The 15,809-nt window shown below is 37.9% G+C and overlaps 1 protein-coding gene across 1 annotated transcript in view; it reads left to right on the forward strand.

Annotated features, from left to right (window-relative positions):
* LOC114030669 (fer-1-like protein 6) overlaps positions 1–15,809 on the forward strand; it is a 193,259-nt gene that overhangs the window by 58,606 nt on the left and 118,844 nt on the right. The window contains exons 15-17 of the mRNA XM_027845520.1: positions 7,273–7,363; positions 9,168–9,287; positions 12,319–12,471. Coding sequence (XP_027701321.1) covers positions 7,273–7,363; positions 9,168–9,287; positions 12,319–12,471 — 364 coding nt within the window. The remainder of the gene's footprint in view (positions 1–7,272; positions 7,364–9,167; positions 9,288–12,318; positions 12,472–15,809) is intronic.

The raw sequence follows: 15,809 nt of genomic DNA on the forward strand, positions 1-15,809 counted from the left end.
ATATCTTTTTGTTGTCTTCCCCATAAGACTGAGTTCTTTTGCCTTATCTCTTGCCTTTTTTTGTATCTTAAGCATTTAGCACAGTGCCTGGGATGTAGCAGGTACTTAATAAATGCTTATTGAGTTGCCTAGGGTCACACAGCTGGTAAGTATCTAAGGTGGGATTTGAACTTGGGTCTTTCTGACTCCAAATCCATTGTGCTTGCTACTATGTAAGCTACCTCATTACAAATTTATAGCATTTGTCTTCATGTTCTTTTATGCTATTATAGTCATAGTGTTTGTTGTTTTCCTGGTTCACTCTGCTTTAGTTCATATTGTCTTCCTATGTTTCTCTGAATTTCTCATGGTAGTTACTTATTACACTGCAATAATATTCCATTATGTCCATATATCACACCTTGTTTGGCCATTCCCCTTTCTGTGTATTCCACTACACAGCTAGGTGGATAGAGTATTGTAATTGGAGTTAGGAAGAAAACTTACTGGCTCAAACACTTCTTAGCTGTGTGACCCTGGTCAAATCACTTAACATTTCTCAGCCTCAGTTTCCTCATCTATAAAATGGGAATAATAATAGTACTTTCCTTCCAGAGTTGTTGTGAAACTCAAATAGGATAACAAATGTAAAGTACTTTATAAACCTTAAGGCACTATATGCCTGCTAGCTATTATGTTATTATTATAATGATGATATATAATAGTTTATTATTATTATTATTATTATTATCCTCTGAGGTATATTGAAAACCCTCCGTCCTTAGTAGGTAGTCAAATAACTTGCCACAACCAACAAATAATTCACTACCTGGTGCTGAGCCTTCTGTTCATGAATGTCTCTAAACATAGTTAAGCTAAGCTGGTTCTCCAGGGACAATCTGTAGTTGAACCTCTACTAGAAGCTTTTCCAGCTTGGTCAGACCTATCAGAGCTTATACTCCAGTAGCATAGCTTTTAGAAATCCAGGCCACCTTCTTGAAGATGAAGCTGCAGAGAGAGCCGGGCTTTAGCGGATCTCACCCAACACACAAAGTTGAAATAGCACCTTGGAAAGCTAACCACTTTATCATTCAAAATAATCTGTCTCTTCCCTTCAGTCCATAACCACTGATGCTCAGAACCAGGATAAGGTTTGAACATTCACTCATATTTATATTCATTCATGCAAAAAAAACCCATATATTTAGTGCCTGCAGTGTGCAGAACACAGTGCTTAGTACTGAGGAAGGTGCAGACACTCATCCTTGCCCTTATGGGGCTCACAGCCTATTAGGGGGACATGATACACAAAGAACTATAATACACAATATTACATGATAAGTGCATTAGAGAGCAGCAAAAAAGCCCAAAACAGTGGATTGGGAGGGCAGAGGGGACAAGCTACATATTACTTTCCATCAGTGACTTTGAGCTTCCATTGTTATCCATGACAGTTGACTTAATGCAAAATAAATCTCTATCTGAAATAAGGAATGAAATTTTGTAGTATTTAAATGCATGCATTCATTTGTTATTTTTGTTCAGTAGTCTCAGTTGTGTCCAACTGTTCATGACACCGTTTGGGTTGACAAAGATGCTGGAGTGATTTGTCATTTCTTTCTCCAGCTCATTTTCCAGATAAGGAAACTGAGACAAACAGGACTAAGCAACTTGCCTAGGGTCACACAACTAGTAAATGTCTGAGGCTAGATTTGAACTCAGGAAGATGAGTCTTCCTGACTCCTGGCCCGATGCTCTAACCACTGAACCACCTAGCTGCCACATGCATTCATAAGACATTTAGAAGGGACCTCTTTTACCACCCTGTATATTGTACTCTAAGCAACTGCTTCCCTTACCTATCCATAGTCCTGACTCTGTTATGATGGAAACACAGCTGCTTCTGGAGTCTGAGACCCTTGGTTCAAATCCCACTTCTGATTCTTACTGCCTGTGTGACTGTGCACAAATCGCTTGATTTCCCTGGGTCTCAGTTTCTTCTTCTGTAAAAGGATGGGGTTTATGGAGTCTGCAGTACTTTACAATTCCAGATATTTGATTCTGTAAGTCAAGAGAAGACTGTAGAGCTTAATGATCACAGGCACCTCTGTTATGAGTGTTAACCTTTTACATTAGCCACATCATCTAATGAGGACCTGAGGGCCAGGTTATGCTTCAGAAGCCTTTGAGCACCGGCTTACCCCAGGAGGTAGGGCTTTTCATGTATAAACTAAGAGAGCTGCAGTACTGTTGATTATACCTCACAGTATGGTGAGAACCTATTGCACCTCTTATGGCTATCTATGGTATCTGGACATGACTAAGGTATTCCTCGGGCATCTAGGGAGCACAGTGGATAAAGGGTCAGGCAGGAGTCAGGAAGACCCATCTTTCTGAATTCAAAACTCGCCTCAGACACTAATAGCCATGTGACCCCAGGCAACTCACTTAACCCTGTTTGCCTCAGTTTCCTCATCTGTAAAATGAGCTGGAGAAGGAAATGGCAAACCACTCCAGTATCTTTGCCAAGAAAACCCTAAATGAGATCATAAAGAGTTGAACACAATTGAAAGACTGAACAACAACTGAACAGCACTACCATCTACTGTAATTTCTTCCATAATCAGGGGCCAAGAGAGTTGCACAGCTAACTGCTGTCACCTTCATGAGGCTTCTAGTGAGTGACCATGGTGCAGAGAGTGATACATTTGGAATCCCAGGATCATCATATCATAGGCTTAGAACTGGAAGATACCTTAGGACCCATCTAGTACAACGCATTTCTTTTTTACAGATGAAGAAATGGAAGCTCAGAGAATTTCGAATTTCCCAAAGGTCATGCAGCTAGTAAATGTCAGAGATGAGACATGAATCCAAGTCTTCCTGACTCCAAGTCCAGCATCCTAGCTGTTCATCAGTGTTGCCTCTCCAGGTTCAAATGCTGGCTCATCCATTGACTTGCTGTATGACCTTAGGCATTCCCTTCTCTGGATCTCAGTTTTGTCATCTTTAAAGTGAGGGTCCCTTCCAAACATGATCCTATGATTCTTTCCAAACTGGCTAAATACCCCATCTCTGCTGCCTTCTGGGGCAGAGCCCAGGGTTGATGACTCTTCCTAGATGCATGGTGTGTTCCAAGACTATAGAAAGAAGCTTTTCTAGTCAGTGACAGTGTTCATCCTCCTCACTCCTTCAGACAGTTCCCAAACTAAGGGACTTAACAATGACTTCTCTCACTCAGGGCATGCATAATAAGATAAGGACGACCACATAGTAAGAATGAAAGACCATTAATAGATAGTGTGAGCATAACATTGTTACTCTTGAGATATATTTTTAAAACACTAAAACCAGGAGAGGGCTTCTAGCACATATGGAAGGATGTAGACCAGAACTGAATGGAATTGAAATGTGTGGCTGGACTAAGGCAGGCACCAGATGGGGGAGGACCCATACCGATGAGGAGAACTGACGATAAGGATCTAAGTATGCCCCACCCTCAACAGATCACAGGAGCACCACTGAAAATTGAGTTCTAGAAATAGTCAATAAGTATTTATTAATATGTGTCAGACACTCACTGCTAAGCACTGGAGATACAAAGAGAGTCAAAAGGTAGCTCCTGCCCTCAAGGAACATGCAATCTAATAATTATTATAATATCTAATAATCTAATAATTTGTTAACAAGTTAGCAAATACATACAATGAACCTATACACAAGATAAATAGGAATTAATTAACAGAAGGAAGACACTAGAATAAGGAGGAGCTGGGAAAGGCTTCTTGTAGAAAATGAGATTTTAGATGGGACTGAAAGGAAGCCAGGGCATCCAGGAGGTGATGAGGAGGGAGAGCATTCCTGGCATGAGGGATAGCCAGTGAGAATGGACTGAAGTGGGAAGAGACATGTGGCAGGCAGACCAGCCAGCATGAAGGCCAAGCATGAAGAGATCGAGGCCAATACTGCCTATAGCAGTATCAGAGAAGAGAAGGGGGATATTGTCTTCTATAGTTTCCCAATGTGATTATGCCAAAGAAACATTTCTAGCAATCCTTGCTTTTGGAAACAGATCTCATTGTATCAAATAACATATAAATGAAAAATTTCTTATAGCTACAACATTTCAAAGCATTTGTCAACTACTGCCTTGTTTCGAGGCATTGTCAATACAACAAAACTCTCAGAGACTTAGGACTGTCCTTTGCAGTTTACTGAAACTGGATTTGTCCTATATGTGAACATCTGTTTTTATAGTATTGGTATGAACTTTGGTGGTAGGATTGGGGTGGGGAGAAAGGGAGAAGGAAAGAAGGGAGATATAGAGAGCATCTCATTCTTTATGCATTGCCTGCATACCCCTTGCAATTAGGATTTTTTTCCCTAGCAGTTATACTGTCTTCTTATCCGTCTTGTTGGTAATCTGACTTTTCAAGAGCTAGATTGAGTCCTGCATGACTAAAAATAGCAGCCTGAGAGGCTTTCAGAGCTCCCATTCACAGCTCTCAAATAGCCTTCCTTTCTTTCCCTCCCTTCTCTTTCATCATTATTTTCTTTTTCTTTTTTAAAAAGAAGCAGCACTACTTACTTAAGATGGCTCAAAGCTTATATCTAAGGGCACCTCACAGCATATATAGGGCTGATGAAGTAGGAGGATGTCAAGCATTGATGGATTGTGTTGAATTTTAAACCTATCACCATGTTTTCCAAGATCTCCAATGTAGCATTTTTTTAAAAAAATTAGGAATACATTACTAATTTTGATTTTGTAAATTAATAGAACCTAGGATTGAGTGTATAGAACTTTATTTTGCGTACAATTTTAGGACCATATCTTTTTTTTGATTTAGTTTTGTTTCATGGATTGTTATGGCCAAATAATTTATTCCCAAGTAGCCAGCTTACTAGTGATAACTCTCTCCAGGTTTAGCCAGGTTTGTCCTCAGAATGACAATCTATAGCCTGTTACCAAGCCTATATTTGAATCCTTTTCAGACCTTTTTTGGAGCTTGTCCTCTACTGCCATAACCTTTAAGAACTCAGAGTTGCCTACTTGCCATAATGAGGCATCAGAGAAAGACTTTGTGATGTTTGTAACTGCATCAGCCACTCACCTGTACACCTACTTTCCCATCTATATACTTTCCTAGAGGCAGCTAGGTAGCTTAGAAGAGTGCTAGACTGAGTCTTGTTCAAGTCTTGCTTCAGATGTCTCCTAGCTGTTTGATCCTAGGCAAATCACTGCACATCTGTCAACCTTGGTTTCCTCATCTGTAAAAATGGAGAGAATAAAAGCACAGAGCTGTGAATATTGAATGAGATAATATATGTGTTTTGCAAACTTTAAAGTGCTATTAAATGTTGGCTATTTTTATCTATATAAAATTTTTCTGAGAATCATCTATATGCACATTAGATCATCCTTGATTAGGATAGTATGAATAGGCAGGCTTTTTGCAAGCAATATGCCACTGTAGACCATATCTTTATCCTCACACAACTGACTGAAATATACATATATATATGTGTGTGTGTGTGTGTGTGTGTGTATAATTCTACTATATTTGTTGATTATGTTAAAAAAAAACCCACACATTTTATTTAGCCAAGTAGAGCCTCCATTTAAAGGCTTTACTCAAACAAGATGTCTTCCATCCATCCATCAAAATTATTTAAGATTCTTTGAAAGATATAACAACAAAGATAACCTCATCTAATAACCCTTTGCTCACTAACATCAAGTGAGGCTTCAAAGGGTAGTATATATGCTCACCAAAGGTATTCATCACCATTATGGAAATCTTGAATAGAGGTCAGTTAGAAGAGGAATTCCATATAGCTAGTGATGCTTCTGATTGTACAGTATTATGTTGCTTGCACCTAGCCCCAGGACACTGCGGAATCTTCTGGAAGAGATCTATGACCACTCAAAAGAGTTCATTCTAATCATTAACAAGGGGAAAAACTAAATACATGAAAGTCTGTTGTCCAGATTATGGCACATTACAACCTATAGCATTCATCCATTGGTAGATATATGTATATATACATGTACATATATCTAAGATATGTCTGTATGTATCTGCCCAAGATATGCATTCATATGCATATGTACAAATGTTCACACATTTATGTATAACAAATATACACATGTTTACATATATATATTTTATAGATGTATGTACAATAAATTTACATGCATTTATGTGTATATATTTGTATATAGATTATATATATACACAAACAGGAAATATATACATCTATACACAAATATGCATACATACATATACAAACATGTTTATACATGTATGTATATATATGTATACATATGTAGATATAAATATCCTGGGCAGACAGTATAAATGGTCAATAAATTGGTCCAAGAATCAAAGAGAAGACTGGATAAACTTTGGGAAATTGCAAAGGTCTTTTAATTTTTCTAAGAAACAAAGACACAGTTTTTATGTACCAAAATTTTATTAGTGCTGCTATATGGCTATGAGTCATAAAACATTATAGTCTTTGACAGATTAAAAATGAGATTCACTTAAAGGGCAATGAAAAGGCATGTGGTGGGTGTGAACAGATTGCAACACAAAAAAAAAATCAGGAAGTTTGAAGAAACAGAGTAAAGGATTTCATCAGGTGATTGGAAAAGAAAATGGGTGGTCAGGCGGCAAGAGCTAGGCACAGTTATTGGACAGACTGTGTACTTCACTAATAACCCTGAGATGTCAGAAAAATAGGCAAGAGTTCCACAGGATGGACTGGTTTGGAGGTTATGATCTGCATAGTTGGAAGGAACAACCAAATGGATCAGATTTATGGATCTACTTGAGTATGTTAGTCACCATAGGATGATTTCTTTGGCTCAGCAGCTCAAGAAACTAATGATCAAGGAACGGAGGTATTGTGAGCTGAGTCAGTGGAGAGGAGGGCCAGATGAATGCAATCTTGCAATTCAAGAAAGAAGGAAAATTGTATCAAGTCTATGATTACCACTTTTATTAACTGTAATTATAATGATACCCATGGGACTTTGGGAAGAAAGAGAAAATTAAAAAAAAAAGTCATTATTAAAACCTAATTTAATGCTTGAGCAGTGTTTCAGATTCGTGTTTTCTTCCTTAGGAAAGTTGACTCATTGTTATTTAATATCAAATTGAAAATCTCTCTTCTACCCCATTATCAGTGTCTCTATCATATAGCAGAGAACCTATTCACAAACTTTTGACAATAATATGAAATAAGTATCCTTAACCATCCTTCTATATCATCATTCCTTATTTACAGTGCCTTCATCTCTGAAGCAGAAAAGAAACCCAAAATGTTGAACCAGACCACTTTGGACCAGAAACGACTCAAGCTATGTTGGCAAGAACTGGTCTGTGAAAATGCTACCTATATTATGAAATTAAAGCACGGACTTTTAAATTAACCTCATTTATCTCATCACGGGGTCATAGATTTAGAACTGGAAGAGGGCTTAGTGATTGTCTTATCCAATTCCCTCATTTGACAGGCACATTAAAGTCAGGGTAGTGAAGTGAAAACAGTATAGAACTTGGAGTCAAGAAAGACATGGGTTGAAATACTGAATAACCGTGAGCATATGACTTAAATTCTGTAAGCCTCATCTGTAAAGTGGAAATAATACCCACAATACCTTTAAGAAGGCACATTTTTGCATGGGTTCCAGATATGAGTCAATTTGATAACTATTTATTGGGGTCATACTGTGTGAAGTGAACAGGGCTTAAGCTCATATAATTTTGACCTTAACATGATTCTTTGAGTTTAGTTAGACTACTTAGAATCCTTTGTCAGAAACCTATTAGTTGTGTGACCCTGGGCAATTCACTTAACCTTTCTCAGACTCAGTTTCCTCATCTGTAAAATGAGAATAAGAAAAGCACCAGTCTTACAATGCTACTAAAGTATAAATGCTATAAAATGTTTTGCAAACCTCAGAACACAATTTAAATGCTATTTATTATTTACCATTTGGAAAGCAGGTTTAGTATAGTGGAAAAGAGCCCTGGATGCTGGAGTTAGACCAGGACAACGAATCTCATTTACCATTTAACTAGTTGTGTGACGAAGAGGCCAGCGTTTAACCTTTTTTAGCATCAGTTTTCTCATCAGAAAAATGAAGAATACTTACCCCATTGGATTGTTGTTAAGGAAAACACTTTGTAAACTGTAAACTATCTGAATATGAGTTATTATTTGAGTCAACCATGAAAATGAGCATAGATCCACAGTCCCACAAGCCCAGGGACTAATAGAAAGTATACTCTTGGCAAGAAAAATGTTTGACAAAGCCTGAAGTGGTGCATAGCATTAGTACAACCACCTTTTTGTAAGGTCTGAGAGACTCAGAGTAGTCTTCAAGTCAAAATACCTGAATTTGAATCCCAATTCTCCCTTTGATAGCCATGTGATCTCAGGCAAGTTACTTCACTGCATCTATAAAATGAGAATAACAGTACTAATACTATATCCCTTATGGGAGAGATCACATTCAGTTGAATGTACTAGCAAAGACTATATGAAGGAGGCAGCATTTGATCTGAGTCTTGAAGAATGGGTAGGATTTTAGCTGACAAAAATGTAGGGAGAGGCCCTCTAATGCCATGGTTTTGTTGTTGTTTAATTGATTAGTCATGTCTGAGTCTCTGTGATCCCATTTAGGGTTTTCTTAGCAAAGATACTAGAGTGGTTTACTATTTCCTTCTCCAGCTCATTTTATAAATGAGGAAATTTAGGCAAACAAGGTTAAGTGACTTATACAAGGTCACAGCTAATAAGTGTCTGAGGCCAGATATGAACTCAAGTCCTTTTGACTCCATGGTTGGCATTCTATACACCATACTACTTAGTTGCCCCTAAAGCAGTAGTATCAAACTTAAATAGAAACAGGGTCCCTAAACCATACATAAGGATCCCCATGGCCACAAATTGACTTAAAAAGCCACATATTAACATTATCTACATTCTATTATATTTTTACTTATTTATCTCCCAATTACATTTTAATTTGGTCAGGATTGTTGATACTGACCATGTACATCTCTGCCTAGTCAGAAGGAATGGCAAGGATCAAAGCCATGGAAAAGGGACAAATGGTTTAATGTAGTTATTTTGTAAAGCGTATTGAAAATATTTACAGTCTCTTCCCACGGTAGGAGGCAATGGCCACTGATGCAAAAGGACTTGTCCAGCAGCAAAAGAAGAAGATGTCTATAGATGAATTGATTAATGAAGCCCAGAACTTTGTGGACAAAATCCGGTTCTTGGTTGATGAGGTGAGCCCCCATTAAAGAAAACATTTTCATTGCTATTTTATAAAATTGATTTACATTGCATGTGGGCAGAGGTTTGCTCTCTTATCACAATATGAACTCACTTTGGTAGGTTGTGATTGTTTCTGAAAGGAGCTGTCACATGACTAAAATTAACTCTAATGGTCCTGGGGTAATGTACCTACTGCTTATATCTATAGCTTCTTAGTCCTTCTCCATTTAAATAAGTAAGTCAAAATAACACCATTACTTCTTAATCATAAAATATTTATTTAGAGAGGGCAAAAAATCATAACACAACATATTGTGCATTTTATGGCAGCATACTGAGTATTTTTTCTTGAGTTTCTTCCCCACAACTTCCACCATTAACCTCCAGTGGGCACACCCCATTTTCCGCTCAACTACTTGACATCGATTAACTTGTACACAGGGATATTTGCTTGAAAGATATATCAAGAACAGAAGTAAAAGCATTTTCCTCCATCACCTCAGGGCCACATTCTCTCCTATATCATCTTAGTGTCTAGAGATAATGGGTTCAAACTTAATATAATTTCTATATAACATTATTCTCTAAAGTCAGCTTACAGCATCACAACATTCCTCCAATCAGACCAGCTCCCTGCAACAACTGCAAAGTCTGTCTCAAGTCAGCTTATCTTAGCTGGACTCAGTTCCAAACAGCTGCTATCATCATCTTCCATCTTTGCTCTACCTTGCTTCTGTTAACTTCTTATCTCTGTTAGTTTCTATCTAAAAGCTCCTGTATGTGGTTTCTGCATCCAAGACATTTTTATACTCCACCTTCTCATATGACTCCTCATTTCTCTCTTGCCTCAAATCAGGACCTTCTCATATGTAGTGATTTGTCTCTTAGTTTGAAAAACCTTAAATCCACATTTCTGTCAGATATAATAGTCAATGTATAATTGTTTTATAGTCTCCAAATAGTTCTTTGATTCAGTTTCCCAGCCAAAAACACCAAAGTCCTAAAATATGAAAATCAACTGCTGGGAAACAACGTACTGAAGTCTTATTTATTATCAGCTAGTATTTTTGCTTCTGAGGGACTCTTTTCATTTAGATTCTCTCAGGACTCTGTGTCTCTCCTCAAACACTTTTCTTCCAAAATCATATTTCTACTAAAGCTGCTTCTACCTGTGTTTCTCAAATAAATGTCTTTTATCTTTCCTTTATTTTTCAGTAAATAAAATGTTCACCTATGGAAGGTAAATTTCCTTTATCTATATCTATGCACACATGTACAGACACATGGTATATATGTGTATCATATATATGTTCATACAAACATATGTTCACACAAAGTATAAGCCCAGTATTCCTCAGTAGGCTTTGTATAATGCAAATGATTCCATATTTGACTCGATTAGGTGTCCTAGATCCTTCATCAAGCTTGCTAATTTATAGAAATTTTCCAAACTAAGGGTTATGTGGGATATACACATATACAGATAGTCAAAATAATGCTATGGGGAATTACAGAATCTCAAAATTGAAAAGGACCTCAAAAGCCATCAACTCTAACCCATACCTGAATAGGAATCCCCTCACTACAGAATTACAAATAAGTAGTCATCCAGCTTTCTGTGGAACATCTAGAATAGAGTTCTCCACTTCTGAAGGCTGCCCATTATAATTTGGGATAGTTAATGTTTTGTGGTTAATGGTTAGTGGTCTAATGGCTAGTGGGCTAGTTCTCATTCCAGAATCATATCTGATAAATCTCATAATATTCTTGAATGAGTGATATAATACAACTGACTCTTATTTTGCTTCCTGGGTAGTGAGTTGAGACTGAGACTTGACTATTTTGCACATGTGCCTCATCCCTGAGTAATGTAATGAGCAGTGAGGCAGACCCTTGGCATTTGGGGTTTCATTATAACTTCAGATGTTTGGAACTCTGAGTTCTGATGATGGTTCTGTGTGTTACTTACTGATCCCACATCCTTTTAGAATTTCTTGAACTTTTTCAGTGCCTCAGATTCTACTTCCAAGAAGAATCCTGGGTAACTGGTGCCAAAGTGACCTCTCAAGCATATTGTAGGATTCATAAAATGCAGCATCTCCACTGAGCTCTGAAGATAAAGAGAATAAATTATGACAACCTGTGTGTTTTCACTTAATGAGTGCACTGGTAAAGAGCTGAGTACTTCAGGCAAGGCCTCATTTAGCAGGCCACTTGGTAGGGGTGCTATCCATCACTGCTTAGATTTAATAGATTTTTAAGTCTAATTGTCTGTGCAATCAAGTCAAACTCCTGAATAATGAGCTAAAATGGAGCTAAAATACTCAACAATCATCATGTCTCTCACTTGGAAAGCCGCTCTTCAATGCAACAAAAAGCAGTTTGTGAAGTGTGCCTGGTATGGTATCCACTCAGAAAGCCACCTGGACTCCCTCCTGGAGGAGCAAATGACGATGTTTTCCTTGCTCCTGTTGTCTGTATTTTGGTTTAAATAGTTTCCAGAATATTCCATGGCCAAACTTTTCCTGTATTCATTATTAACTTGATCATCAGTAAATAACTGTCAATTCAATTGGAGTATTTAGTAAGACAACTGGAAAACTAGCAGACAATGACTGTATTCTGCAGATGGAAAACTTTGGGAAGAAAAGGCCAAATGACTTGTCCAAGGTGCTTAACCTCATATCCTGAATGATCTGATTGGCACACTGGAGTTTAAAAGCAGTCATAGTCCATGTCCCAAGGTTCTCTTACCTCAGGGAAGGTATATTTTGTTTGCCTTGTTGATTTAATAAAATAAGTATTTCAAATTCATGCCTCCATCAGAAAGTGCTTGCAAGAAGTACTATCTCACAGAGAAGGGACATTAAAAAGTCCAACCTCCTTATTTCTCAGAAAGGGAAACTGAGGCTCAGAGAGGTAAAACGAATTACATAAGATTGCCCAGCTGGTTAGTTGCAGAACTGAGACAACATCGAACCATTTGGTTCATCCAAGGCCACTCCACGTGGTTAAAGCTCTATGTTTTTGTCATCCCAACAGCCACAACATACGATCCCTGACGTCTTCATTTGGATGCTCAGCGGTAACAAACGAGTGGCCTATGCACGGATTTCAGCCAAAGACCTGCTCTATTCCCCTTCCAGTGAACAAAGAGGAAAACACTGTGGGAAACTCCAAACTCATTTTCTGAAAGTAAGTACCACACTTGTTCTGTGTTAACCTCTCCCAATTCAACGTTACATCCATATCTATCTTATGTTCTTGTCTGTCTCTTTCTGCTTGTAGTTAGTCCTGTCAACAAGCATTTATTAAGCACCTGCTATGTTCCAGGCACTATTCTAAGCATGCCCAATGAGAGAACACTGGAAGAGCAGAGTTAATAGCTTTAAAAATAACCCACCATTTCAGGAGAAAGCTAGCTAAAAATAAAGCTAAATTGGCGTGCTGCTGCTCCCTCCAAATATTGTGATACTTCTTAGTATGGTTTAAAATAGGGTTGTAGAAAGCCTGTCAAATAAAGATCAATGTGGGCACAGCTGCACAAGCAGGGATTCCCAGCCCTGGAAGGGCTTAGGCACTTCTGCACGCACACACACATACACACACATGTATTCATATGCACATGCACACACACATGCACATACTCGCATGATGCATATATACTTAACATATATGTACATACACCACACAAATAAACAGACACATAGACACAATACATATATATACATACAATATACACATACATATACATACGCAAGGCACACAGACATATAAATACACACATACATATGCATACATGCATATATATATATATATACAGACAGACAGACACATACAGATGCACATGCACAGACACACATATGCCAACACACCCACCACTCCCCTGTAACCTAGGGGTCTTTTACTTTTTGTTTTCTTTTTGTTTCTGAGCTAACTTTGGATGTCACTTTCTAAGAGATACTTGTTGAATGGAATGGAGGAAAAACTTGATAAGTGGTTAGAGCAGGGCCAACAGGATGTGGAATAGTGAAAAAATCTGTGAATGGATGTCATTATATTTGCTTTAAGAAGCAGCATGATATAGAGAATAGGACCCCGGACTTGATGTCAGAAAGACCTGGGTTCAAATCCTGACTCAGATACTTGTAAGGTGCATGACCCTGGGCAAATCACTGAATCATGATCATCTTGGATATTCTCTTCTCTAAAATGAGGGGGTTGGATTTGATGACCTCTAAGACCTCTTCTGTCTCTAAATTTGTGGTTCTTCTGATCTTTTAAATCAAATGTGTTAATCCAAGAAGGCAATGATGATGATGATGATGATGATGATGAAGACAATGACAATAACAACAATAGTGTATATCTAGTATTTTAAAGTTTGCAAAGTGCTTTACAAATGTCTCATTGTATTTTCACAATAGCCCTGGGAAGTAGGTGCTATTATTATTCCCATTTTGCAGAAGCATATATAGGTTTTGGGGATGGAAGAGACCACAGAAATCATCTTTTTCATTTTTGTCTTCGAATTCTCACTGCCCGCCATAGTATCAAGCATATGGTCAGTATTTAATAGATAAATATTTAGGGATGATGTTCAACCCTTACCCCTAATTTTACAGATAAGGAAACTGAGGCCCAGAGATGGAAAATAACTTGCCCAAGGTCACATGGCTAGTGAATGTGAGAGCTGGGATTTGAAAAAGTTAGTGGGAGGCCTCTAGCACATTGGGTAGGTCCTCGAGGGAGGATTCAGGGAAGAACATGGACAAGACCTGCTGAGGATGAGAAGGCATGGAATAGTTGTGATCTTCACCAAAGGGAGGGTCCACATCAATGGGATCACATATTCAGTGGGTAGTGAACCACATTTGGTGCCAATTCTGGGTCTCATTTTCCTACATACTGATGAAGCCCAGGGATCTGCAGCCTTAAAATCTTCATTTTGATGGATCTGTGATCTCACTGATGCAGGCATTCTCTCCATGGGTACAGATTTCAATCCATTTGTGCCTTCTCTCCTCTTCCTGGGGGACTCTCGTCCATGCCCTCCCATGAGTCCTTCTCAGGAAGCCCATCCAATGTGTTGGAGGTCTTCCTTCTTCTAGGCCTCTTGACTTGTATTGGTGCCAGTGGCCTCGTCCCTTGGTTATTCCTCGCTTTCAACACGTGGCCAGGCTACCTCTTCTTCTAGTTGTACTTGTTCTGGATGAGACTCTTTACACTGTGCAATCCTTTATAAGTAGCATGCTGCAGATTGCTAACAGCTCTCATATGCCTCCAGTGTCCTTTGAATGACCTGCAATTTTAATGATCACTCAGCATATTTCTTAAGCACCTACTGTACTCGATGTGCTCTGCTAAATTTTGAGAATAAAAATATAACAAATCAAACAATCTATATCAATAATGAGCTAATATTTCTGGGAGTGTAGAGAATGGACATCAAGGACATATATACAGAATAAATATACTGCCAAGTCCCAGTTAGTGTGAACAGTGAATCCCATGAAGTGGTCATGTTTATGAATTCAAGCTATTTGAAGTTATGATTATGTAAAATGTAGTCATTGGTTCCAGTCCAATGGAAAAATGCAGTACAAATTTGAATAACATAACCACTTTTTGAGATTCATTATTATTTATTTGCACTGATATCTAGGTGAAAAGAGAATAAATAAAAATAAATACAAAGTACTTTGAGAAGGAAGGCACTAGCAGTTGAGAGGGATAGAAGAGACTTCATGTATCATAAGTGCTTGAGCCATCCCTGAACAGAGTTGGGGGAGGGGGAAAGGTTCTGTGAGAGGTTTCTTCAGAGACTATGGTATCCCAAGCTTTAGAGTTATGTAGCATCACCAGAAGACTATAAGCATTAAAAACAGAGTTCTTTGTTTTTGGAAAAAGCTTGGGGCCATTAAAGGCCCTATGTGATCTTCCCAATTTCTACCCAATTTCTGTACAATTTTAAGCCTAGCTCATTGTTGACTTTTGATATCTTTCCAAAATGTAAGATATTTGTGGACCAGCTCAATGAGCCATGCATCTAACAGCATGATCATTTTCTGGACAACAGACATTCTTCATCCCCTTGTTATTTCCTGTGTGAATAGTTAGAATGGTTAATAATCTCACTTATTAAACACAAATGACAAAGTGTAGTGAGAAGAAGCTATTGCCATTACCTTTTTCAGAGAAAAACTTTGTTTGAGTTAAATCACCAATAAGAAATGGAACAAGTTTAGTTTACAATTTTAAACACTGGAAACCTTGCAACTACCTTTGTGAGACAAATTGGTATAGAAGAAGAGTAGAATTCTGATATGCTATACCAGAAAGAAAGAAAGAAAGAAAGAAAGAAAGAAAGAAAGAGAGAAAGAGAGAAAGAGAGAAAGAGACAGAGAAAGAAAGAGAGAAAGAGAGAAAGAGAGAAAGAAAGAGAGAGAGAAAGAGAGAAAGAGAGAAAGAAAGAAAGAAAGAAAGAGAAAGAAAGAAAGAAAGAAAGAAAGAAAGAAAGAAAGAAAGAAAGA

The sequence above is a fragment of the Vombatus ursinus genome, unplaced genomic scaffold, assembly GCF_900497805.2.
Source record: "Vombatus ursinus unplaced genomic scaffold, bare-nosed wombat genome assembly UNPS02014973.1, whole genome shotgun sequence".
NCBI lineage: Eukaryota > Metazoa > Chordata > Mammalia > Diprotodontia > Vombatidae > Vombatus > Vombatus ursinus.